The sequence below is a fragment of the Pseudorasbora parva genome, chromosome 5 (genome assembly GCF_024679245.1).
Source record: "Pseudorasbora parva isolate DD20220531a chromosome 5, ASM2467924v1, whole genome shotgun sequence".
In the NCBI taxonomy this organism is placed as follows: domain Eukaryota; kingdom Metazoa; phylum Chordata; class Actinopteri; order Cypriniformes; family Gobionidae; genus Pseudorasbora; species Pseudorasbora parva.
In genome coordinates this window covers 8713933-8737350 of record NC_090176.1, presented here as the reverse complement: position 1 = coordinate 8737350, position 23418 = coordinate 8713933, and the positions used below count along the sequence as shown (strand labels likewise).

The 23418-nt window shown below is 38.1% G+C and overlaps 2 protein-coding genes across 8 annotated transcripts in view; both read left to right on the top strand.

Moving 5' to 3' along the window:
* rapgef4a (Rap guanine nucleotide exchange factor 4a) overlaps positions 1-2825 on the top strand; it is a 117527-nt gene extending 114702 nt beyond the window's left edge. For all 5 annotated transcript variants that reach the window (XM_067443166.1, XM_067443167.1, XM_067443169.1 and 2 more), the window contains 4 exons: positions 9-96; positions 1294-1358; positions 1437-1491; positions 1592-2825. In XM_067443166.1, coding sequence (XP_067299267.1) covers positions 9-96; positions 1294-1358; positions 1437-1491; positions 1592-1722 — 339 coding nt within the window. In that variant the 3' untranslated portion in view covers positions 1723-2825. The remainder of the gene's footprint in view (positions 1-8; positions 97-1293; positions 1359-1436; positions 1492-1591) is intronic.
* Positions 2826-5653: 2828 nt separating this feature from the next.
* The window catches only part of map3k20a (mitogen-activated protein kinase kinase kinase 20a), a 76241-nt gene continuing 58476 nt past the window's right edge, over positions 5654-23418 (top strand). Inside the window, exons 1-3 of one of the 3 annotated variants that reach the window (XM_067443164.1) lie at positions 5654-5806; positions 20118-20308; positions 20868-20955. In XM_067443164.1, the coding sequence (XP_067299265.1) occupies positions 20150-20308; positions 20868-20955 (247 nt within the window). In that variant the 5' untranslated portion in view covers positions 5654-5806; positions 20118-20149. Of the gene's footprint in view, positions 5807-20117; positions 20309-20610; positions 20738-20867; positions 20956-23418 lie in introns of those variants that run through there. The other 2 variants (XR_010904975.1, XM_067443162.1) reach the window with 2 other exon arrangements.

Sequence of the window (23418 nt, the reverse complement as noted above, 5' to 3'; positions counted from 1 at the left end):
CATTGCAGGATCCGTCCAGAAATCACAGAGCGTATCGACTTACAATGGCCAAGTTAGAACCACCGATCATCCCTTTCATGCCTTTATTAATTAAAGGTGAACTTTACACCGGAGTCACAAACAAAAACAAAATGTGTGACACATAATACATCTTTTTTAGTCGCTTTTTCAACATTTTTTGAATAATAGTACAGTCAACACAGCTATGAAATATTTTATGAAATGGAAGTAAGGGAACTTTTATATTATATTTCTTTTTACATTAACTATTAAAGTGTGTGACACATTTTTCTAATGATTATATGATTTAGTGACATTTTCCAAATTTGTAATGAATGTTGAATTAATTAATTAATATGGCACACATATATATATCTACAGCTCTGAAAAAAATGAAGTGACCACTTAACATTGAGAAATCAGTGTTAGATGGTCTCTTAATTTTTTTCCAGAGCTGTAGTTGTCATGACACACACCAAGTTTGGTCAGAATACACTAAAACTTTGCAGAGATATAGCCTCACCTTCATTTTGGTGTGGTCTTTGTCAAATTCGTTTGCTTGTTATTTGAGAAAAGTAGGTTCTTTGGAAAATTTAAAAAATGGCTGAAATTGTTTCAAGACCGAAAATGATGCCATAGGGTGTTGAATCAGAGGAAAAAATCATTTTGTTTCTAGCCCTTACGATTCAAAAGTTATTAGCACAAACGTGAGTGCATATTTGGACAGTAGGTGGCGCTAGAGCGTTTGAGAGAGAGACTCTAAATTAACTATGGTGACAGATCAGACTGTCCTCTATCTGTGAGCCAAATTTCACAACTCTCCCACAAGCGGTTCTATGGGATTCCATAGACTTCCAGAGCGGAAGAACAGGAACGCCAATGACCCCTAATAACAATAATTGGCCCCTAATAACAATAATTATTATTTTGTTATTAAAAATATTAGATTTATTTACCTTCTTAATCTTATTCTTAATCAATGAAAAGACTACAAACGTGTTCAGGCATTAAGTGTACAACAAATCTAGCCACAATAAATCTACTTTGCACTCCTGCACTTTTACCATACTGTATATTTGGATATATATTCATACATGATTCACGCAGTACGTTATGATTGAGTCAAAGCAATAAGAAACTAATAACAGCCTACAGTAACTGCAATATTGTGATGAAATCAAGAGTCAAAAATACAACAGAATTTTATGAGCTGTATAGTTTTAGTGTGACCCAGAAAAGAGGCAGATTTGATCAGTGCTGAAATCTCTAACATCTTCATTTTTGCGCTTTCAGATATGACTTTCACACATGAGGGCAACAAGACATTTACTGACAGATTGGTCAACTTTGAGAAAATGGTGAGTTTATCTATCTCGCCATCTCCGAGACATCGCCGACTTTTCCTTAATGTTTTTTTTTTTGTGTGCATTTTCTAGAGAATGATTGCTAACACAGTCAGAATCATAAGATACTGCCGAAGTCAGCCGTTCAGTAAGACATCATTATATATATAATACATATATATCAGAATTGTGTTTCATTTCAACTGATTCTGGTGCATTTCACTCTCTCCTTCTGTCTCTTTCTAAAGGTCAAGAAGCGCCACAGGTGACTGGTAAAAGCCATCAGGATGTGCGGAGCTATGTGCGTCACATCGGTGTGATTGACAACCAGCGCACCCTATCACAGCTGTCCCACAGGATTGAGCCGCGCCGGACCTGATCCTACAGAACTGCTTTACCTCAGCCAGTGAATAAGCTAAAGCTGTGTATGAACAAATCCTTCCTCCCCCGCGGCGTATACACACACACACACACACACACACACACACACACACACACACACACACACACACACACAGTCAAACATGCCTTGGCACAAGGGCTTCCCATTCTTTGGCTGGATGTATGAAAGCGTGGCTTGATTTCAGTGTGCGGCTGTGGGATGTTTGGACCAGCCTTTGTTATATTCTGCCGCGGATAAGACGCTGACCTTTTTTTCAGATTGTGCTTCTTAACACACATGATGTTTGGAATCACAGGCTTATTGAAAATTAAGTTGCTGATGGCATTTTTTAGACACTTTTTATGCTTTGAAAGAGATTCTGAGCATGTTGAGTTTATGTTGGTCTTACACTATACGTTTCAAAAAATAATTAGGGTCAGTAAGAATCTTTTTTTTATTTTTTTTTTAAGAAATGAATATGTTTATTCACGAAGGATGCATTAAATTGACCAAAGTGACTGTAAAGACAGTAAAGAAATAAATGTGGTTCTTTTGTACTTTATATTAATCAAAGAATCCTGAAGAAAAAGCATCACGGTTCATCAGAAATATGATGCAGCACAACTGTTTTCAATATTGATAATAATCATAAATGTTTCTTGAGCATCAAATTAGCATATCAGATTGATTTCTGAAGGATCATGTGACGCTGAAGACTGGAGTAATGATGCTGAAAATACAGCTTTGATCACAGGAATACATTAACAAATATTCTATTCACATAGAAAACACTTTTTTTAAACATTTTTTATTGTTATAATATTTCAGTTATTACTGTAATTTTGGTCCAATAATATGCAGCTTTGGTGAGCAGAAAAGACTTTTGAACGGAAGTGTATTTCAATCATCACAAAGCATTTCACTTTTTTTTTCTAAAGAGATTTTTTTATTATTATGTTGATTTATGGTTAAGGTTTGAACTGGATGTAAAGATAAAGATATTTATGAACTTAAGCATGAAGTTAAAAGCGAAATGGTGACTCGACTGCAAGTCTTGTACCTCTGTGTGTATTGTGTAAATAAAACTGCCATAAGATGCATATTTACTGACAGATTTGTCTTTTTTCATTCGATTAGATTTAGTTTATATTCAGCTTAAGAAAAGATTTCCTTTAAAGGACAACTCCGGTGAGAAATGAACCTAGGGGTAATTAACAGATGGTTACCGAGTAGATCGTTCTCTGGGATGCGTTTTCATGGAAATCGAATGTAAAGAGTTTTATCTTTAAAAACAGATTAGCTTATAACACTAGTCTATGGGGCACAGAGTAGTGAAATTAAATCGCTAGTTAATACCACTAACAAGGCTAAAAATAGCCTCACACTAACACAGTAGCATAATGAGGGTCCCTACATGCAAACCGAAGCATTGAGAACTTTGTAAGAGTACAAACAGTTTAATAAGAAGATACTTTATAAACAGAGCGCATTTCGCGTTCACGAACAGGCGCCATCTTGGAAAAAAGTCTCGACTCATCGAGCGACGAGAGCACTGCTAAGTGATGAACTGTGACTTGGAAATCTCATATGGTCCGTTGTTTCCGGAAGAAAACACTGAACACAACAGAGAAAATAAATAAATAAAAATAAAAATGTCCATGTTATTACATTTCACAAACTTAATTCCTATCGACCAGCTCACTTAGAACAGCGCTCGTAGATCGATTCATCGAGACTGTTTTTCGAGATGGTGCCTGTCCGTGAACGCGTAAGGCACTATGTTTACAACGTATCTTCTTATTAAACTGTTTGTACTCTTACAAAGTTCTCAGTGCTTCGGTTTGCATGTTGGGACCCTCATTATGCTACCGTGTTAGTGTGAGGCTATTTTGAGCCTTGTTAGTGGTATTAACTAGCGATTTACTTTCACTACTCTGTGCCCCATAGACTAGTGTTATAAGCTAATCTGTTTTTAGAGATAAAACTCTTTACATTCGATTTTCATGAAAACGCATCCCAGAGAACGATCTACTCTGTAACCATCTGTTAATTACCCCTAGGTTCATTTCTCACCGGAGTTGTCCTTTAATGAGCAGGTTATTAAACCTGCTGTAACATGCTCAGAATATATATTAAAGTATTATATTATAAAATCATACATTTTGATTGTGTTCACATTTTCATAGATAATTGATTCAAATTGAGTTCTTCATGTAAGTCATTATGTTTTAAAAATAAGATTGTATAAATAATATTAAATATGGCATATCATTTTAAATGTATCATTTAAACACAATAGTCATATCTCATAACATTTTATTAGATTTTTTTTCTAAAATATCCCATTATCCTTTGGTTTCACAGACAAGGTTTAAGACTAAAATGCATGCTTGAGCTGTTTTAACTGAAAGCAATATATCTTAAAATATGTCAGTGTTATTGTTTTGTCTTTAGATACACACTAGTAATGATTTTTTTCTAAGGCACGTTTATAAAAGATATTTAAATGTCCTAATTTAAGGACACCTAATCCTGGCTTAATCTAAGCTCGGTCTGTAAAACCAGGCCTGTTGCAACTTGTGTCATACCTGCACATTATGTAATAAGTATTACATTATTGTTGTAATAAAATGTTCCTAATGTAATAATTTTCTCAAAATGTAATACAATCTTGATTAAGTATTTATATCAATTAATAACAAATTTAAATGCATAACCATTAAAAATAAACACATGACACTTAATTAAACTTAATAATAATAAATACATTATGAAACATGTCTAACCTGCCAACAAAACCCACCAGACCACTGATACTACTAATATATTATTACTACACTGTAAAATTTTAATAATAATAATAATAATAATAATAATAATAATAATAATAATAATAATAATAATAATAAGTTACCTGGTTGCCTTCAAATTCTGAGTTCATTGAAATTAAAAATTTGAGTTAATGCAATGGAAATGTTTGAGAATCGACAATCTTTATTGAAAATATTATTAAAAGATTTTGTAAGCATATTGGGTAATTGTGTGTTTTATCTGTGATGACGCAGTGAAACATGCCAAATTGTGCTATTTTCATTATGTATCACATTTTTTATGTAGTTCAGATTCAATAATATTTTGAGTTTCTATTTATTAAACCAATTTCCTTCATTGTATCAACTCAAATTAAACCAACAATTGTTTTACTGTGTACTACTTATATACATTGATATACATGTAAAGTGTGTGTGTGTGTGTGTGTGTGTGTGTGTGTGTGTGTGTGTGTGTGTGTGTGTGTGTGTGTGTGTGTGTGTGTGTGTGTGTGTGTGTGTGTGTGTGTGTGTGTGTGTGAGAGAGAGAGAGAGAGTGATAGATCATGTCATGTGCTTTAGTCAATGGCAGAGCAGAGCCCCAGGTAAGCAAACATTTCTTCTCTGTAATGCAAGTTACAACAAAACAAAAAAGCCTGATTGTACAACAGAGGGCATGCTGAAAAATACAGTACAACTCACAGTCACGTGCAGGGGATATTATAAAATACCCCTGTTTAAACTGTTTAGCTCTGTGTAAAGAAAGGAAGAAAGAATCACTACTTGTGCACCTGAAATGTGAAATTATAACTGCAATGCCACTGTATAATTGTTTCACTTATACATTATGTGATGGTATTACTTCATGAACTGTGATTGCTACAGTGGGTTCATAATGTTATACATATCTCATACAATAAAAAATTACATAAACTAAGCTCAAGATTTTATTATATTTTGACAAATTATGAGGAAAACATTTTCCTACATGAAATGATAGTTGTAAAATGCCATGTGTTGAATGCGCGCGTCCTCTGCTCCGGTGAGTCCGCGGGGTGTCGCTGTCCCTCTCCTCCTCCTCCGCTGCAGCGTCACTGCGAGCTCTGATGGTGGAGCTCCGACCGATCAGGAAGAAGTTGCTACACGTGAACTCACCGGATCGGACACTGACTGGAAATATCTGACACTGAGTCACAAGTTGACGCAAGAATTTCATGACTGCTGTCCATCTCTCCAGGGAAGACTGACAGCTGAAGCAGAACACAGGAGAGCGGGTACGTGTGTGTGTGTGTGTGTGTTGTTTGTTTGTCTCATAATTTTACTCCGTAATAACATGTAACTTAATGACAGTGTGTGAGATGTGGATCAGTGCTCCTGTAACGTTAACGTTAGCTCATGGATCAGTTGGGATCTGTCTGGACTTGTAGGGAAAATGTATGATGAAATGATCACTTATTAATTATTAATGTGTGCAAAATTGTTATAAAACTGCTTTTCTTAGACCTTAAAGCCTGATAAACCAAAGCACGTGTGGTTTTGGGTTATAGCCAAGTTTATGTAACATTTTGCTGTTTGCTGTAATAGAAACATTCATATAGGGCATGTTATATGTGTTATAAAATGCTGTATTCCCTTACAAAAAGTGCAATGGTAAGTTACCAGAACAGTGATATCACATGATTACCAAATTCATATTCAAAGGAGTTCTTACACTGTAATTATTACGTAATAATGCATTTATTATATCTATAAAATGCTGCATCATAGCTAAAACATAACTTCAGATAAAGGGGAGTTCATATTCTCCTATATTGTTCAGTAAACTCATTCTGCTGTCCTCTGCATGCTGTACGAATGCACAGGCATTCACTAGATGAATGAGAAAAATCCCAATTATTCCGCTGGTTTTACTTTCTGTTCCAGTGCAGAGAGCATACGCCGAGAGATGAATGGAGGAATGTTGCCGTGATCCTTTTTTCTTTTGAGGATATTCTGTACAAGCATTGAAATGCAGAGAGTTGTTCATCAGACTCAGATAATACAGCAATCCCCAAAAGTATTTAGCCTGTTAATTCATACTTGAAAATGAATGAATGTCATTGCATCGGCTAGAGAATATCAAGGCAAGTGTCATTTATTTAAAAAGAAAGTTAACACAACAGACTAGTCAATGAAATCATATCACAAACAGTGATATAAGTGATACAGCAGTTATGAAACAATGAGTATATTGTTGACAATGCAGAGACGTAGTAGCTGAATCCGAAATCACCCCCTATACCCTCAAACGGGATTATTTGAGGGGTCAGCCATTTGTAGTGATGTCCGAAACCATAGGTGACATTATCGAGTGCACTCATTCAATCCCACAATGCACCACCAACGTTTGAACTAGTGATCGACCGACAATGATTTTCTTATAACCGATACCGATTATTTGCATGTGTATGTGCCGATAACCGATATATAGAACTGATATTTATTTATTGTGTTATTTCTGTTTTTTACAATTACAGCAAAAGCACTGAACTGAGCTTTTTAAACACTGTATTTTTTTTAGCAATTTCACTCCCTTTACATACAGAACAAAAGACATTTACATCAATAAATAGTCTGAAAGAGTGCTTTTTTTTAAATACAGTGCAAAGTCTTTTTAACGTTAATGCTGTGTCACCTTTTTTTATAAACACAGCCATATTTACAACAGACAAAATACATTTACAAAGTCTAATGTTTTCAAATGGAAAACATAATTAATAAATGAGAGTTGAGTCTATCAACTCCCCATAACTATGAGCATAAATATTTATTTTAAACTACAGTTTTAAAAGGTTTATGTGTTTAATAGACTAAAGAGTGAATATTCTCTGGAATATGCAAACATTAATAGCTATGATGTATTCGTGGGTTTGTTTATTTTTCTTACAGAGTCAATCTCATCTAGTACGATATCAAAATTATTAATAATGTTTGTGTCGGTCTATGAAATGCTGATGACAGAGCGCTGTTTTAATCTCTGCCTTTAACTTACACGTCTCTTGGAGAAGGGCCTAATAATTAATTTTTACGGAGCTGTAACTAATTCGATGTTATATAGCAAAACCGATAGCCGATTATGGGAACAGGCTTAAATATCGGGAATCTGATATATCGGTTCAGTTCATCACCGAGGTACACACAACGGCTGTCCGACTTCACACACTCGTTTTCAGTCACTCCTTCAAGTGAACTGTATTAGTGGACTAATGTAGGGAAGAGTGATTGAGGGTTTAGGGGGTGATTTCAGATTCAGCCCGTGACTCTTTGTGGTTATCAGTGTTAGTTGAACATCTACATATTTAATGTGATTCTCTACACCTGTGTGAACTTGAGGAGAACTGACTTCATACATTCACTAACAAACACCAGCGGATTAAAAAACATGGAGCAAAAATGACGAAGACAAATTAGTGAAGACTCTTGTGAGAAAAGAAGTGCACTATGAATGTACACTTGTTGTGTTCAACTTCAGCTCTGAAATGTATAAAACAACTAGCCTGATGTGGTCATACTCAGTTCTAGTCAGAATATGAGTCTGATGCTCCATTGGGCTGTGATTATGAGGCGTGTTTCAACCGAACCAGGAAAGACATCAATTGGATAGACCAACAACCAATCAGAGCAACGAAGCGACGCATTGTCAAATGTCAACAGACAGAGCTCAACTGCACTGTGTTGCCAAGTCTGCGTTTTTTTCCGCGGTTGTTTTCTATGTCCAAGGGTTGAAGCGACTATTATGTGATATATAGACCCATGAGTGCGAATTTTAGCAGGCAATCTTGCCAAAATAACACACATTTTACCCCCAAACACCATTTTCCCCCGGAGAACCCCCCGAGAAGCTATTGTTGAGGGCTAATAGTTGGCGGATTTTGTTGTAAAAACTTGGCAACCCTGTCTGCACACGCGCTGGAATAAACAATCTTAGCCGGTGTTGTAAAAAAATAAAATAATTTAATGATACACAGAGTACTTACCCAACATGATCATCATTTCTGAGAGAAATAGTGAAGGTGAATGCGGATACAAACAAGCTCTCCGTTTAGGATTCGAGTAAATATAATCCAAGCGCCTTTGATGACGTGATGATTATGTTACTGTTGATCATCTGTCCGTCATCGTCTAATGCCCGCCCTGATGATTTCATTGGTCTGAACAGTTTCTGTTCGGGGATAATTACTCCTCTATGGAGCGAGGCCAGACCAAATTGCCCAACCTAAAAATGTTGTGGGCGGGGCTAAGTTCGGCTGGCATCCAGGTTATAAATGAGGATGTTTCTTAATACAAAGCGTACATCTTATTCTTTCAATAATGTTTTTGCCTGGCTTTAAAGAAGTACACTTATTTTGATGTGTTGACTAAATGTGACATGGAGGGCCCTATCTTGCACTCAGCGCAATTGACTTTGTACATGACGCATGTGTCATTCCTATTTTGCACCCGCGCAAAGCGCTTTTCCCTCCACAGAAGCACGTCGCTAAACTAGTGAATGAACTTGCGCTCCCTGGGCGGTTCAGCGCAAAAGGAGGCGTGTTCCGGCGCAAACAATCCCTGGTGCTATTTTGCTGTTCCATTAAACAGTTGCGCCACTGACCAGAAAAAAACCTGGTCTAAAGTCAGTGGCGTGTTGCGCGTTGTTCATTCTGCTATTTTAAGGGGGGAAACTTGACCATAATGTATAGCATGCACAACGCGCATACACTTTGCTCATGTAATCTACACAGATGCAACAGTTATTTTTGCAAATCATAAATTGTTACACTAAAAAAATATTAACACATGAGATGACGGAAATCATTGTGGTGTGCCACGAAGATGTGAAAAAATAGGCATAAATCTAGCCCAATAGTGGCAAGACATATATGTATATAAGGACATCTGACAAACTGGTTTGTCCGTCAAGAACCAGGAAAAAAAATCGACTGAAAAATGGAAAAAACTGTTTAACCGACGCTATTTTGGGTGGGTTTCTCCCATCCCCATACAACACAACTTCTGTCTTTCACTGCTCTTACAAGAACATCCGTCTCCTCGGCTGTGAACCGCTCCTGGCGTGCGCCTGGTAAATACGCCATAATAATAGCAATCCATAATGGAACTTGTGCACCTGCTTTTAAAGGGAATGTTGGATGCCGCTCTGATTGGTTTATTCACGTTACGCCCAAACCACACCTATGAATAATGAAACTACTTCAGACCAACCCATTTTAGATTTGCGCCGGGCGCAAGAGCCGTTTATCCCGCCGGGAAAATAGCAACAGCGCCGAGACCCGCCCACAAAGTTACTTGCGCTTCGCGCTTTGACACTTGCGTTTCAGATCGTTAAAATAGGGCCCAGAGTGTTTTACAAACAAGGAATAGGAGGATCCAAATGCAGTATTATAGCAGTTTATTTAAAAAAAAATCACACAAAAACACCCAAGCAACAGGAGACACAGGCAAAATCCAAAACAGAGTAAATACAAATGAGGGGTAAAACAGAACAGAAAACAACTCACATCCACTGAGGACAACACCAGACAAAGAACATGAGAAACACTGGAGAATATACCGACAAACAAGACACACCTGGAAACAAACAGGAAATAATCAACAATAAAAACTACAAAGGACTACAGAACATGACGCAAAACAGGAAATAACATAAAAGTCCACATAAGACCAGATGAAAACAAGACAGGAATCACACTAAAGCACAGCTCACGTAAAGTATTTGATTATTGTTATTTGATTTTATATTTAAAGATTATATATTTTAAATGTGCTAAATTGCATCTTCATCATTACAAATGTGTAATTACAAATATATTTAAATACATGAAATTACATGTTTCAAATAGGAATGACTGCTTCAGTCAGTACATTCAGCAGTACTTCAACCATATTTCAGAGACAATAGAAGTGATTATGAAATAAAAATAAAGGTGTATTTAAGTCCTACTAAAATGGGTCAAAAGGCACTCATAAAGTTCAGATAATTGCATTTATTATACAACATTGCATTAATATAATCTATAATTAATTTTCATCTGATCAAATAAATGCAATGTTTCTGAAAACATTACATTCAGTTCCCTCTTAAAGCCAGGTAAGGCAATTTTTTTCAGAGAGGCTAGCAATAGTGAGCTAGCTTTGAAAGCATGAGATCCCACTCTCCCTTCAGAGCGTCTCCAAAAACACACGAACACACACACACAGCAGAGTCTGCAAAGCGTCACGAGAGACGGCTTTAAACTAACTCATGTCTCAAAGCACATAACATTACAATAATAATGAACATAAATAACTTAAAGAGCTCTGACCTGTACCACCTGACTGCTGCAGATTCATCTCAGCGTTGATGGTGTTGCCATTGTAACACATAAATTCGAGTGACGTATCGCTCCGAGTCTAGCATCACAGGTTTCCATCTCTTCCAAATGACAGTAGTTATGGTATTAATGCAGCATCCGCTGGTTGTTTTGGTTAAATGCATTTTATTGTTTAAGTCTTTATTGGAGTTTACCCTCATGGGATTATATTATAAAATTACAGAGGCAAAACCTCTATTCTGGGTCTCAGGAGGATAACTGTCTCGTGCAGAGTGAATCCAGCATTAATATTTAGATGTCACTTCTGAAACCTTGCAGCATGCAGTTGGCCGTCTCTTAGCTGGATTGGATTGATTTTACAGACTGCATAGCCTCGAGTTTCACGAGCCTGCATTAACTCTTCATTGAATAAAAACTCTGCCTTTTTGAGCGGTGAGATTCTGATTGCATTCAAGAGATCAACAACTATATCTGTAATTGGCTACATCACTCACCGCTGCAAAAGCACGCTGTAAATAGATGCATTTGGCGCTCTCCAAAGCGAAAACACACGTGCAAATCTGCCTAATCCATTTCGTCTGTTCCAGTATATTATCAGCTAAGGGCTCTTTTGCTTGCGTTTGAACTTGCTTAGCTCTGTCTCCGAACACGGTGCTGTCTTTGAGCGGGGTGGAGTAACGTAGCCCTCAGTCCTGCTGCAGTGTTTGTGAGAGCTGCCGCCTTTACCCCACACACAGTGAAATTCTCTGACTCCGATACAGCAAAAATAAAACAGAATTAAAACATCGGGTGCTAATATGTTAGCAATCAAGCTGCTGCTCGTTTTCGACTACAGTCCTTAAAGTTAACCGCAAGTAAGCAAACCTTCAACCAGCTGTCGCATTGTGCCAGTCTCCAACGGTTCTATGCTATTCGTTTTTTTCTTTCACTAAGTGAAGCAACACGTCAAAGTTTATTAGTAATATATAGTAAATATATGGCCAATTGGCCATAGGACTTTTAAGCCTCCAGGACCGGCAAAAGTTTTGGCTAGGGTTCCTTCACATGCAGCAGCAGCACGTTCCACCACACCAATAACATGGGGCTGCCCGTGGACGTGCCTGACTTTAAATCGGCACTGCTAAACGGATATCGGACGATGCCAATATATTAAAGGTCCCGTTCTTTGCGTGTTTACGAAGCTTTGATTGTGTTTACAGTGTGCAATATAACATGAGTTTATGTTTCGCGTGTAAAAACACAGTATTTTTCACACAATTGACTTATCTGTACAGCGCTGTTTCCTCTGTCCTAAAAACGGCCTGATGATTTCCTTGTTCTATGAAGTCCCTCCTTCAGAAATGAAAGGGAAGGGAACTTCTGTTAAATAAAATATCTCGCTTGGCATTGAACTTTGAGCTTTATAATTTTACAGGTATTATTTATGCTCCAACAGCAACATTACACACTAACTAAAGTTTGAAAGATGGAATTGCGAAGAATGGGACCTTTAAAAAATGACAATTACTGGCCCGATATATCAACCTCTACCTGTTAGCATGTTGCTATATGATTGCTGAGCTATTCTTCATGGTTGCTTAAAAGGATGTTGCAGTTCAGTTGCTATTCAAGTTGGTAACCTGAAGGATGTGGGTTTGACTGTCAATACCGGCAGGAAATGACTGGGGTACCCTTGAGCAAAGCACCAAACCCCCAGTCTTTCCCCAGGCGCCACAGTAAATGGCTGTCCACTGCTCTGGGTGTGTGTGTGTGTGTGTGTGTGTGTGTGTGTGTGTGTGTGTGTGTGTGTGTGTGTGTGTGTGTGTGTGTGTGTGTGTGTGTGTGTGTGTGTGTGTGTGTGTGTGTGTGTGTGTGTGTCCACTGTTTGCAGTGTGTGTGCATTCACTACTCCTAATGTGTGTGTGCTAACTTGGATGGGTTAAATACAGAGGTCAAATTCAGAGTATGGGTTACAATACTTGGCCTTCACATGTCACTTTCACTTTTTCACTTAATAGATTGTGATGTCAGCAATAGTGTAAATGATTGCATTAGCATGAAAAAACATTGTTAAATATTCTAGATCAGTGTAAAAAGACTGTGAGCAAATGGGCAGTCTATGATTTCCCTTGTAACTTTAGCATACTTACAAAGAGTACTTATTACAGAAATATATTTTAAAAGAATATACTTAAAAGGATAGTTCCCAAGAATAGTTAGTTCCTTAGTTCCTTATAGATAGTTCCCAAGATATTATAATTCTGTTATTAATTAATTACTCAACCCTCATGTCGTACCAAACCAGTAAGACTTTAATTTCTCTTTGTAACAGAAATGAAAGGTGTCATGAACTGGCTTGAAAAAAAAAATGTATACTGTTGTCTGAGGTCAACTAATGACATTCGTGTTATTTTTACATTCAAAAACAACATCATCACTAATAAGTAATAGGCTATTTTCTACACTGGTTTTGAGGCTCTCTCCTGAACGCTGGGTTTTGATGGGCGTGCCGCACTGAAGACTTGGAAGTAAACGCCCACGGCTAGGATTGGATTTTGGTGGCCCGTCTGGAAAACACATAACACCGGGACTACTATTACATATAAAAAAGGCGTTTTACTCACATAAGTGTGTTGCACCATTCCTGTCGGATCCAATATAGAAGGCACAACTTTGAGTTTTAATCTCAATATGTCTGCAAATCCAGCTCAACCTGAGACTTGTTTACAAACGATTTCACAGTGAAATTAATCGAACACACATATAATGTCTTCCCCACGTAAGCCGGGGAAGTCATTATATGTCATTATATGTGCCCACAAGTATCACACATTCGTAATATTAGGATCCGATGGAAGCTTGTGCAGCGACTGTGTTCTTCCACAACCAGGAATAGCACAATATCTTGGTTGATTGTTGAATAAGTTGACAACGGTATGAAAAAATAAAACAAGCCAAATCATGACACCTTTAATAAAAGCCTAAATTCAATCTGTTCATCATATTAAGTATTTCTTCAGAAAATTTGGACTAAACTACTCAATTCATATTGATTATTTATAATATCTTTTTAATGAACTTTTGTAAGCGTCAAACTGCTAGTTGCATAGCTGTCAATCGAGGGACAGAAATCGCTCAGATTTCATTAAAATATCTTCATTGGTGTTCTGAAGATGAACAAAAGTCTTAAAGGTTCTCAGGTTCTCAAACTCTTACAGTCTGACATGAAGGTGAGTAAATGATGACATAACAACACATTTGGGGTTAAATTTAAGTGCAAACTGTAATATTCCCTATCTGTCAGTCACTTTGAGGTGGTGTTGATGACTGACACTAGGGGTCACACTTTGCAGCCCCAAACACCTCTGAGGAAAAAGGCCAATGAGAATTGAAGAGTAGATTGCATTGAGTTAGATCGAAAAAGTACACTTTCTTAATGCCCCCATCGGGCCCTGCACAAGCTTCTGTTCAAGATGTTGCAGAAACACATTCTGCTGGGCCCACAGTGAGCTTGTTTGAGTCCTTGGAGTCAGAGCAGTTAGAGCTAAATGCCCTCTCTATGAATACAGCCCTCCTGACAACAATACTTTCATCAAGAGGGTTGGGGACCTACAGGTGTTCTCTGCCAGCGTAACATGCTTGGATTTCCAACATGCTCTCACATGGTCTTGAGACCCTAGCCAGGCTACATGCTCAAAGTTCCCATTAGTCCTTTCAGGGACCAAGTGGTGAGTTTGCCAGCACTTGCCTCAGGATGAGGCAGACCCTGCCTTGTCGTTGCTGTGTTCAGTACACGCCCTGAATGTTCACTTGGACCGTATGCATAGCTTTAGAAGCTCTGAGCAGCTCTTTGTCTACTTTGGGGGCAGAAGGGGAAGGCTTTGTCCAAACAGAGGATGGCCCATTGCATTGTCATACCAGGCACAAGGCATGCCATTCCCATTAGGAGTCCATGAAGTGTTGCATAACTTCACGAGAAGTGTGTCACCCCTCTGGGCTCTAACAAACTGCACTTCTCTAACAGAAATATGTAGAGAGATTCTCAATTCCTTTATGAGATTTTATAATCCAGTTTTGTCCTGTGTGCTTTTGGGTACTACCAGTTACAGACAACTGACTGGGTGTTCCTCTTGCACAAAGTGCCTTCCCTGAGGTGATAACATGGGGGGGGGGGGGGGGGGGGATCCATCCGTGTTAGAGTGACTAGCAAACCCTGGACGCAAGTTTTCCACCAGCACTCTTGGCAGTTGACTTCAGAATTACATTTTTATAAAGTATACAGAAACATAACTTTGAACGAAATTCTAGGTCTAATTCTAGTTGGGACATACAAACCCGATTCCAAAAAAGTTGGGACACTGTACAAATTGTGAATAAAAAAGGAATGAAATAATTTACAAATCTCATAAACTTATATTTTATTCACAATAGAATACAGATAACATATCAAATGTTGAAAGTGAGACATTTTGAAATGTCATGCCAAATATTGACTCATTTTAGATTTCATGAGAGTTACAAATTCCAAAAAAGTTGGGACAGGTAGCAATAAGAGGCCGGAAAAGTTAAATGTACATATAAGGAACAGCTGGAGGACCAATTTGCAACTTATTAGGTCAGTAACATGATTGGGTATAAAAAGAGTGGCAGAGTGGCAGTGTCTCTCAGAAGTCAAGATGGGCAGAGGATCACCAATTTCCCCAATGCCAGAGAAATATAGTGTAGCAATATCAGAAAGAAGTTTCTCAGAGAACAATTGTGAAGAGTTTGAAGTTATCACCTATAGCGTATAATATCATCCAAAGATTCAGAGTATCTGGAACAATCTCTGTGTGTAAGGGTCAAGGCCGGAAAACCATACTGGATGCCCGTGATCTTCTGGCCCTTAGACGGCACTGCATCACATACAGGAATGATACCGTAATGGAAATCACAACATGGGCTCAGGAATACTTCCAGAAATTTGTCGGATTCACTTGTCGGTGATCACAATCCACCGTGCCATTCGCCGTTGCTGGCTAAAAAACTCAAAAGGTCAAAAAAGAAGCCATATCTAAACATAATCCAGAAGCACAGATGTTTTCTCTAGGCCAAGGCTCATTTAAAATGGACTGTGGCAAAGTGGAAAACTGTTCTGTGGTCAGACGAATCATAATTTGAAGTTCCTTTTGGAAAACTGGGACACCATGTCATCAAGACTAATGAGGACAAAGACAACCCAAGTTGTTATCAGCACTCAGTTCAGAAGCTGCATCTCTGATGGTATGGGGTTGCATGAGTGTGTGTGGCATGAGCAGCTTACACATCTGGAAAGGCACCATCAATGCTGAAAGATATATCAAAGTTCGAGAACAACATATGGAGCATTCATTGTCCCTTTTAGGAAAGACATTGCATTTTCCAACATGACAATGCCAGACCACATACAGCATCAATTACAACATTATGGCTGCATAGAAGAAGGATCTGGGTACTGAAATGGCCAGCCTGCAGTCCAGATCTTTCACTCATAGAAAACATTTGGCACATCATAAAGAGGAAGATGTGATAAAGAAGACCTAATACAGTGGAGCAACTAGAAGCCTGTATTAGACAAGAATGAGACAACATTCCTATTCCAAAACTTGCGCTACTTGTCTCCTCAGTTCCTAGACGTTTGCAGACTGATATAAAAAGAAGAGGGGATGCCACACAGTGGTAAACATGGCCTTGTCCCAACTTTTTTGAAATGTGTTGATGCCTTGAAATTTAATGTCAACTTATTTTTCCCTTAAAATTATAAATTTTCAGTTTAAAGGGGTGGTAAAACACATTCTTTCAAAGGGTTGATTATGTTTTTAATGTGACATTACGTGATGGAACAGGGTAGAATATGTGACCAGTCATGGAAAGAAGGGACAAAAGTCGGTTCTGGGGCATTTTGAGTCACAGATTCTGAAAGTGTAGTCTCCAAGCTTTCCAACGATGTGTAAAACATGAAAATCTGATAATATTTGGAGAAGTTGTGGCCATCTGAATGTATGCCTTTTGAAAAGTGTAAACGAGAGAAAAAAGCCTCTGAAGTTTTGCAGTTCTCACCTGTTCTCACCTGCTGGGAGTGACAGTAGGGCTCATTTACATCTCATTTAGATAAGCCATACCCCCAGTAAAGCTGCATGGTTGCTAGGAACGACAGACGCAACGGGAAAAATCGGACCGCATACTACTAATAATAAAGATGCTAACATTACCATCTAAAAGCCCATTATTGTAATGGTTTTTTTTGGCAAGTGATACGATGCTAACGATTACAATTAAAACGACAGTTAAGAACAATAGGTTCCTCTTTTCTAACATTTTCTCAATTCTTTTTGAAAATAAATGCCTTTCCGATCTGATATGTGATGGGAAAAGGGAGTAGAGAGAGCTTGGCAAAAGGCAGATTCGATCCTCTGATCCTCTGATCGAGTTGCGTCAAAACTTGATGACATGCGTCTTACCCCTACACTATAGCCACGGTTAAAGATTCGACCCATTTCTCTGCCATTATCCCCGTCAAATGTTACTATCGATATAGCCTCTGATTTCTTACTGTCCAACTCGTCTAACGCCAGTTTGATACATTCTTCCTCTTCTTCATCTTCGCTCAGTTGTAGATTAGGGTATTATCCAGTCTTATTATGCCACTTTCATCATCGCTTAGATCATCTCTACAGCCGGTCAGAGCGCTACATAAATAATTAGCCACTCGTCCCTTGGAGGGCGGGGCAATAACAAAAGCCAGTATGGAAATAAACACAGACAAAACAAGGCAATTTCAACCTCAAAATATACGAATATCACATAATTTGGAAGAAAAAAAAAGCTTCTTTCTCATTTTTCTCAATAGTAGAGTTGCCGACTTGTGTCCCTGGTTTCTGTGACGGATCACATATGTTTGTGTTAGTTGATCGGTAAAGTTATCACGGGCTGTGGGCGTCCGTGCTGCCCTTATATGTTGACAACACTGACGGAGATGGGGCATGCTGGATTTACAACACAAGATCATCAACTTCTCCTGATATAGGGTGAATTCAAGGTGATTGGGACACTTTTTGGCATTGAAATGACTTGGATAATGTGTCCTAATCACCCTGAATTCACCTTATGTGACAGGAACAGGGTAGAAAATGATTGTGTTAGTTGATTCATAAAGTTATCACTGACGGAGCCTGCTGGATTTAAAACCTAAGATCATCCACTTCTCCTGATATATGTGACAATTTTGTGATTGTGTAATGTAATTTGAAGTGTAGGAAACCCACAATAAACATTAAAAGATACTGAGCCCAGTCAGTCTCACTCACTCAGTCTCAGCGCCAGTCAATGCGCTAAAGCAGATTTACATTTTTTAATTTCGGCAGTTAATCGCTGAACGTTCTAACCACATATATGTGATCATACGCTCCAGGAACCAGCCTAGAAAGTTAATCGTACGCGTCAAAGGGTTAACAAACTGGTTTGCAGAGACAAACAGCGGTCTTATTTGTTTACTTCCTTGCTACAACGTACAATTAACAATACCAACTATTACAGGAAAACACATCAATGAAAAATAAATCATATTTATAGGTTGTGGCCCATCAACAGCTTCTTTTTTTAAAAGTTGGAACTGTTCCATCTTTAAGGACGAGCCATTGTGCGAATCCAGCTTTGAACTCACAACGATTGTTAGCTTTCCTCCGTAAAATGTGCAGCACAGAGAGCGAGATTTAAATTTTAACCATTGATCCCTAACTCCCCCGTGCCTAGGAATGCTGAACAAAGTGAACCTGCAATCCAGATGAAAATAACAGCGCTTCGTCTGCTTTTCACGACCAACTCGTCTCCACAGCAATAAAAAATGGCCTCGCCCCCCTTATTTAATATTCTTGGAGGAGGGGTTTTTATGTAAATATTGGAGCTGGTGATGCCACCAACCCTGGAGGAAAAGTCTGTAGTCCCAACCAGCCGTTTGCTGTAGTCCTTAGAAATAGATTTCTTTAAAAGCAAATATCTCCCTGGGCTTTAAACTTTAAACGTTGTAACTTTGCAGATGTTGTTTATGCTCAAACAGCAACATTACACACTAGCTAAAGTTAGAAAAGTGGAATCGTGTTTTACCACCCCTTTAAACATTTGATATGTGATCTATATTGTATTCTGAATAAAATATTAAAATTTGAAACTTCCACATCATTGCATTCTGTTTTATTCACAATTTGTACACTGTCCGTTGTTTTCCAAACAACGTTTGGAAATCGGTTTTGTAATCATTTTGGTATTTTTTGCAAATAGTCGCATTAATTTCTGTCAAATCATTAGTCTCGAGATTCTTCCCGTTAAATACATAGATCCGTTGTTAATATTTGAATTCCTTAGTTGTCTGTTGGTACAATTTTTGTAAACCCAGTTTATAATGTTAAAGGTTCTAATCTGCTCTCATATTTTTTTTTCTTCATAAAAATCAAAGATGTTCAAAGATTGTAAATTAAGAGCAGGGACAAGTTTGTGTGCAGTCTGTTTTGTGATTTCAATGGCATTAATAGATTGACGCACTTGTCTGTGTGAAGACTGTGAATGAGCGAAAAGAGAACATAAACCCCGCCTACTTTGATTTGATTGGCCATCTCAATCATTTTGACATTGACGATCGCCATTAGACCTGAGGCTGACTAGACTAAAAATGTCGCTTTTAAAACTTTTTCTGAGCCTAACATACTCTGCGTGATGGAGTGCAGGAGAGCCGTGCAAGAATTTTAAATTTGGCTAATTGTAAATGTCTATGGTGGTTACGTCCCTTGTGTGTGGATCATAATGTGTCATGTGATTTCAGATATGAGGAATATCAGGACTGCTCACATGAGTGTCCTACAGCACAAGACCAGCGATGCATTGTCAGTATACTTGTTGATCAAATGCCAAACTTTGTGATTTCTGCCATTAACTGAAGCTTGTTGTTATGAATCTTGCTGATTTAAATATATCACCGTGATAAACTTGTGCAGCTAGACAGGCATGCAAACTGTCAGAAGAACACATAAACACACAGCGGCAAATATTAAGTTCACACCAGCTTGTGACACTCGAGCAAAACGTGTTAGCAGAAGTGAGCGGAGACCGTCTGACAGCTTGCGGTGTTTGTGTGTGTGTGTGTGTTCATTAAAGTAGAAGTGCAGTTGTCTCAGTGGCAGATCAAATCACAGCAGTCTCGTCCCTCGTTCTCCTCTCATCCTCTCCTCTTTTCTTCGTTCTCCAGGAGAGAAGCGTGCTTCAAAGTGCCATTATGCTATGGCATCTCTGGGCGGCTCCTTTGTGCAGATCAAATCCGATGACATCCTCTTCTACGAGAACTGCGGCGGCGGGAGTTTCGGGAGCGTGTATCGCGCTCGCTGGCTCTCGCAGGACAAAGAGGTGGCGGTGAAAAAGCTTCTAAAGATTGAAAAAGAGGTGGGAGTGAGAGTCGCCCGAGCTTTTCATACACATGCTTTAATTGTCAGTGTGATAATCATTTTAATTGCCTCTCTGTGTGTCGACTCCAGTCCGACCAGCGCGGTTACGCCTCCCCCCGCTCAACGGAGAGAGATGTGCGCTCTCACAGCGTCTTTTGTGAACTGAAATTCATAGACTATGTCTTTAAGAGAAAATTGTCTCATAATTAAGTCATATTAGTTTCAGCTGAGTGCAGTGTTTGTCTTTGGGGTGAAGTGTATTTACTTTTAAGTGCTAGATTCATTGTTGTCTTTGTTCTTCGGATATAGTGATTTTCGAGCATAATGGCTTTGGGATGGTACCATTTGGTCGGGGGAAAATTATGTTAAAAAAATATAATTTAATGGAGGAACTAACCGCTTAAGAAGTTAATAAAATCACACAAAAGTATCAGACTTTTTTAAAATCAACATTTTACTTAAATTGTTATGCTGATAATATAATTTGTAATGAAAATGTCTTGAATCTGTTTTGAATCGGTCATGTTTTCAAAACTTCTCGTTGGCTGTATTTGCAGGCCGAGATTTTAAGTGTTCTCAGTCATCGAAATATTATCCAGTTTTATGGAGCAATCCTGGAAGCTCCCAACTATGGAATTGTTACAGGTCAGTAAAACATGACTCGTCACTCTGAATCGCAGCATTTATTACAGTGTTTGCAAGGCAGGGCTGTTTTGAAATTCCTCACACATTGTGTTTTATTATTCTATACAGACATAAAACTTTGCTTCATAGATAATTTTAGTCTTAGGTTTTGTTACTTTTATTAATAAGTAATACTTATTTTCTATGGTTTACCTCTTTATTCTCGCTATAAAAATTATACTTTAAGAAATTGATGATTGAAGATGAAAAATGATGTAATTTGTATAATAACTTAGGATAGGTATATTACCCATATATCACCATATACCCATAAATCACCATCAAATGGTTATTTTTTTGACTTGCAAGCACTGGCACTTCCTCCAGGAAATGGTAATTTCTCAGTTTACCTCAGACCAGTCTCATTTGCATTTGGATTATAATAAGGAAGTAACAGCAATATACAAATATCCATTGGCCTCCAGTTTGTGAATTCACATAATGAAATCTGCCAGATAAATACATTAGAAACTGGACCACAAAAGCAGTCATATGGGTAATTTTTTTTAAAATTGAGATTCATACATCATCTGAAATAAACTTTCCATTGATGTATGGTTTGCTAGGATAGGACAGGATTTGGCCGAGATACAATTATTTGAAAATCTGGTATCTGAGGCTGCAAAAAATATATAAATATTGAGAAAATCACCTTTAAAGTTCATAAAGTCCTTAGCAATGCATATAGTTTTGGATATATTTACGGTAGGAAATTTACAAAATATCTTCATGGAGCATGATCTTTACATAATATGCTAATTCTAATGATTTTTGGCATAAAAGAAAAAATGATAATTTTGACCCATACAATGTATTGTTAGCTATTGCCACATATATACCCGTGCGACTTATGGCTTAGTTTTGTGCTCCAGGGTCACAAATTACCAGTCAATTTGCAGAACTAGTATTGTAATTTTATTGAATATACTGTATGTTTTTAATTATTATTATTATTATTATTATAATAATTATTATTATTATTATTATTATTATTATTATTATTATTATTATTATGTAGATTCTACATTATTGGGATTTTTTTTCAGAATGTGTACTAAAAAAATACTATATATATATATATATATATATATATTTTTTTTTATTAATAGTGGATTAACGAAATTGCAGGACCTTTGTCTCATATCTCAAGAATTAGTGCTACTACTATTGCTGTTCCTTAATGATAAAATCGGCCTCAAACCTCTGCGATTCAAAAACTGTGTGTAATGAGACGCTGTGTGTTAGTCTGCGTCTGTTGTGCTGAGCGAGTGTGACTCAAGTGAGCTGCAGCGATTGTAAAAGATCATAAAGTGCAGTCCTGAGAGACAGTTGAGTCTCTCTTTATGAAAAGTAAATGTAATAAGAGCAGGTGAAGGTGATGTTTATGACTAGCACACCTTTGTCAGTGAGGTTATTAATTTCCCCTGTGTATATATCTCTGTTTGAACCTGATAATCTGACCATTATATGATGTGTGCTCACAGTGACCTAAACCTAAGCTAAACATAAAATATTCATGAATATTAAAAGACTTAACTGCAGTCATATGTCAGTGGTATGCATCTGTTTTTGGATGCTTCACATTCTTTTGGGAACACGTCTTTTGTGGTGGGACATGCTGATTTTTTATGTATTTTTGACTAATTTTAAACTTTAATCTTAATTTTCTTACATATATACCGATCAGGCGTAACATTATGACTGGTGAAGTGAATAACACTGATGATCTCTTCATCACTCCGGTTAGTGGGTGGGATATATTAGGCAGCAAGTGAACATTTAGTCCTCAAAGTCGATGTGTTAAAAGCAGGAAAATGGGCAAGAGTAAGGATTTGAGCGAGTTTGACAAAGGCCAAATTGTGATGGCTAGACGACTGGGTCAGAGTATCTCCAAAACTGCAGCTCTTGTGGGCTGTTCCCGGTCTGCAGTGGTCAGTATCTATCAAAAGTGCTCCAAGAGGAACAGTGGAGAACCGGTCACAGGGTCATGGGCGGCCAAGGCTCATTGATGCACGTGGAGAGCGAAGGCTGGCCCGTGTGGTCCGATCAAACAGACGAGCTACTGGAGCTCAAATCGCTCCAGAAGTTAATGCTGGCTCTGATAGAAAGGTGTCAGAATACACAGAGCATCGCAGTTTGTTGCGTATGGGGCGGCACAGCCGCAGACCAATCAGGGTGCCCATGCTGACCCCTGACCCCGCCGAAAGCACCAACAGTGGCACGTGAGCATCAGAACTGGACCACGGAGCAATGGAAGAAGGCGGCCTGGTCTGAGCAATCACGTTTTCTTTTACATCACGTGGATGGTCGGGTGTGTGCGTGGCTTGCCTGGGGAACACATGGCCCCAGGATGCACAATGGGAAGAAGGCGAGCCGGCGGAGGCAGTGTGATGCTTTGGGCAATGTTCTGCTGGGAAACCTTGA